Source organism: Corticium candelabrum, chromosome 12, assembly GCF_963422355.1.
Source record: "Corticium candelabrum chromosome 12, ooCorCand1.1, whole genome shotgun sequence".
NCBI lineage: Eukaryota > Metazoa > Porifera > Homoscleromorpha > Homosclerophorida > Plakinidae > Corticium > Corticium candelabrum.
The window spans coordinates 7,952,976-7,957,182 of NC_085096.1; the positions used below are offsets into that span (position 1 = coordinate 7,952,976).

Below are 4,207 nucleotides of genomic sequence, written 5' to 3' on the forward strand. Positions count from 1 at the left end.
ATATTAGACTACAATGTACATACAACTGCTGTGTGATGAATCAGTGTGTGAACTCACTCGTATGTTGAATTCTTTTGTTTCATAAATTAATCTAAATTTCAATTTTTTAATTTTTATATTCACAGATTTTGAATATTGAGAACCAAATTTTCACTATTTTTGCCAATTTTGTAGCTTATAATTTTTTGTGTTGTAATTTAATTACTAAATTACATAGTGTCAAGAAACTTGTTATTAAATACGGCTTTTTATGCAGTTTTGGTAAAGTGTAGGAGTAGATGTCATTTAGATGACGTCATTCATTGCTGACACAGGCGCCATGATGAATGGTTGCCGTGTGGTTGCCACGCGCTCAGAAAGTGAGATGTCTACCTTGTCAATCTGTGCTCTACTTGTTCCACACGTCTGCTAATATTTATCGACAGCACTAGCCTTTCGAAAATCTGATATAACGACAGTTCTACGGAGACGGCAAGACGTTACGGTATGGCATGACGTCACAGCTCGTGATTGAAATGGCGCCATCGCCGTTTCTCTTCTTCGGAGTTTGTTGAAGACAAAAGTTGCTATAATTAGGCAATTTGATGGTATTGATAGGTGTTTGATATGGTGGTTGTTCTTTCTCATTCTCTCAGAATGTGAATGCTAACCCCTAGGGGTACGGGCAGCCCCAGTCACTGGGGGTCAGTAGGCTAGTGCGCGTGTGCCCAGTGTGTTCCCGCTTTTATCAATTTCACGCTATGGAAAAACGGATCGAATTAGAATGCCGAGGAAGGAACCACGCGGAGGTATACAAATGATTGAAGTGTCTGGTTTCGTCATGAAGGCTGTAGATTGTCGTCTCCGTTCAAGATTGAAGAGTTGAATTTGGACAACTGCAAGGCCACATCGGTAGACGGTCTGACGGACAAGTTCGTCAACCTGGAAGTTCTCTCACTTAACAATGTTGGTCTGACTAGTCTCCGTCACTTCCCACATCTTCCCAAACTCAGGAAGGTGAATGATACATTGCATGAAAATGGCCTATGTACACTTTACAGTGGGAAATTCGGTTTCCTCGCCTTATTCTATATCATACACTGAGTTGGCTGACTGTTGTTGGTGCTTTGTAGTTGGAGTTGAGCGACAACAGAATCTCGTCAGGCTTGGAGTATCTGGCTGGATGTCCGGAGCTCACTCATCTTACTCTCAGCAACAATAGAATCAAAGATTTAGAGGCACTGAAGGTTTTGGTAAGTAGTGTTTGTAATTTTCAGTGTTTTGACTTTCCCCCTCTCCCTAAGGTGTACTCCACCCACCCTGCGTGGGGATGTGTCGCTTGTGATTGTAAATCGCTGCTTTAAGTATTTATACAGTCGTTGTGACAACGTATGTGAGTGTTGTGTGTGTGTGTGTTTGTGCATGAGTGTGTGTGAGTGTGCTTTACTGCATTAGTGCTTTCGATTCTCTGAGTCTTGTTAACTGTATTCACGTCAATCTTCTTGACTAGTATGTGTCTGTATATTTCAGGCGGATTTTAATAAGCTGCGTAGTTTGGATGTTTATCAATGTGAAGTGACTGCTATCGATGACTATAGAGAGAAGGTGTTTGAACTCATTCCTCAGTTGGAGTGGTTGGATTCAACAGGCAGGTAATGCAATACACTTTCATAACTGATCTAAATCAGTTTGTAATTGAATTTGAGAATCATCTGCAATTGTTTTATCACACTACCATACCCTGTATGGTTATGAAGCATTATGGGGCGTGGCCATCTTTTTGCGTGCTTAGAAACGTAGTAAATGAAGACTAAACTTTCTATGTCCTATTTTTGTTTTTGTCATGCACTAATCCAGTGTGCGAAATAACGGCCGGACATCAGACATTTACCGACCAAACGGAGCATTTGTCCGGCCATTCTTGATTTCGTCCGGTGGCGTAGCGTAGCGTCAGGTGTGGAATTCCGTATGAGCAACCGACGTCTTCGCACATCCCGATGTCATGTCAACAAACGTAGTTTCCGGAGTTTATACGCACGAAACAAACGCAAACAGCCACGTGTCGTCATGTACACTGTACAGTACAGTACTTTGTCAAATCCCGGATGTAGCGGCTCATGTACACACGCTGGGGCTCCGAGGGTTACATGCGCAACAAAAATGCAGCGGACAGCCACGGGCCGTAGAGATACGTGTACAGTACACGGTGAACGCGGCAGGATAGGAAACTCGGAGATATTTGCGTGTAATGTTTTCTGTAGGGGCTGTAAGAACCTAGAGATGATTAGGTTGCTAGGATAGCACGAAGTGACTGAACTACATACCATGGTAGACCACAGCTAGACTGCCACTAGCGTTGCCTAGTGCATGTTCTTGGAACGATTGCAGTTTCCACGTCTTAAGGTATGGCGCATATGCGGACAAAGATTGCGTTTGCAAAACTCACTAGGTACGAACTGAACGGGCATGCAGAATTTTAATTATGCGGATGGGTTTGTAGCTAGGGCGTAGTCTAGCTGTCAGAGGAATGAAAGTCTGTCAATGGTTAGTCAGACTTTTTTTAGTAATTTGTCAGGTGGGTTGTACTAATTGCGTGGATATGACTCTTTATCAAAGGCATGCATGCATGCACCATCGAAGTGTCATCTACAGCCATGAAACCTGGCACTTGTCAGGCATCCTCGAGCTAGCTGCAGTGGCAAATGTCTTTGTCGACCTGTTTGTACAGAGTATTCCAAGAGATTTGGTTTGGCATGATCATTGTCATGAACCCATGATCATTGTCATGAATTGGTCCACTACCGTAACTAGATCTGAATGGGGAAACATATGCCTCTACCCAAACCACTTTGTTCTTTGTGCTTGCATATCTAGTGTGGTGGACTCAGGTGTTGGAAAAGATGTGGTGGGATCAGTCGTTGCTTCACTCCTGGAGGAGGTATTGCAAGGTCTTTTCTCCCAAGCAGGTGTCCATAAGACTCAGCAAGAATATATATATATATATATATATATATGCAGACTTGGACAAAATTATAGGGACACCTGGCATTTTTGTGTGTAGTCTAACTTTGGCACTGAATTTTTCTCTAGCAAAAACCAAATGTTTTCCGAATTTCTGTTTTCATGGATTGCGCCATTGTTAGTACGTAACATAGCTTGAGTTCAAGACTGCAGCTTTACTTACTACCTACTGCGCATCTAGTTTGCTTTGAAGAAGGAAGACGGCCATTCCTACTTTTCTTGTCTTTGTACACGTTCATCGCTCTTGGATGCTCATTCTTGGCATACAATCTAAGAATGCTCTGTAGTAGAGAGTGAAAGCAATTTTGTGGGTCCTCTTATCAACATTATGAAAAAAAGACGAATCATCTGTTTTTGCGCATTGATTTCACGCATGTCATCACAATTTGAATTGTTTTGCCATTTTTATCAATAAACAAACTTCAACGTATTCAAAAATCATGCGACACTAATTAATTACAAGAAATTCTTGCTAAGACAAAAACTAATGAAGTTATAGCAACAAAAGAACATTGACATGCCACTTCCGGTCCACGTTTTACGTAGCAAAATCTCAAACTGCTACCGCCAAAATGTCAGCTGCACTAAAACCGCTGCCCTTGAGACCGCCAAACTTAGGCGATAAGTTAGCCTGAACGTTCAGCTGCACGCAGTTGCAGAGTCTTGTTCCATGGGATATTTCACGAGTTGCAGCGATGCCTCGAGGCAAACAGTTGAGTCCAAAAACGCGAGGCAAAATTGAAGCCCTTCACTCAGTTGGCCATTCTGTGCGTCAGATCGCAGCTTTTGTCTGCCGCTCCAGGAATTCGGTTCATCAGTGCCTGCAACGGCTTTCCCATGGCAGCAGCGATTATGAAAAACGACCTGGACGTGGGAAGGCAACGACAATCCGGGAAGATCACCGACTGAAGAGAATGGCACTGCAGAACCGCAGAGCACCATCACGACTGCTCTCGTATCAGCTGGCTGATGAAACCGGCAAGCAGGTATCAAGTAGAACAGTCCGTCATCGTCTCAGTGAGACAGGAGTGAACGCTCGGAAATCTAGAAAAAACCACTGCTAACAGAAAACCATCGGCGTTTGCGACTGGGATGGGCAATCACTCATGCACAATGGACTTTGGATGACTGGAAATCTGTTCTTTTTACAGATGAGTCAAAAGTCAGCATAGGAAACGATGGTGCTCTGTACGTTTGGCGTCGCAAA

At 43.2% G+C, this 4,207-nt stretch overlaps 1 protein-coding gene across 2 annotated transcripts; it reads left to right on the plus strand.

Moving 5' to 3' along the window:
• The first annotated feature begins 307 nt into the window (after positions 1-307).
• Positions 308-1,654, plus strand: LOC134187795 (acidic leucine-rich nuclear phosphoprotein 32 family member A-like). Of its 2 annotated transcripts, none has more exons than XM_062655953.1 (5): positions 308-484; positions 598-788; positions 853-996; positions 1,113-1,232; positions 1,510-1,654. In XM_062655953.1, exons 2-5 carry the CDS (start codon positions 741-743, stop codon positions 1,633-1,635), a joined length of 438 nt encoding a protein of 145 aa, XP_062511937.1. In that variant the 5' UTR covers positions 308-484; positions 598-740; the 3' UTR covers positions 1,636-1,654. The 2 variants fall into 2 exon arrangements, with proteins under 2 accessions (XP_062511937.1, XP_062511938.1); XM_062655954.1 differs by having other exon boundaries at positions 636-788.
• The last annotated feature ends 2,553 nt before the right edge of the window (positions 1,655-4,207 follow it).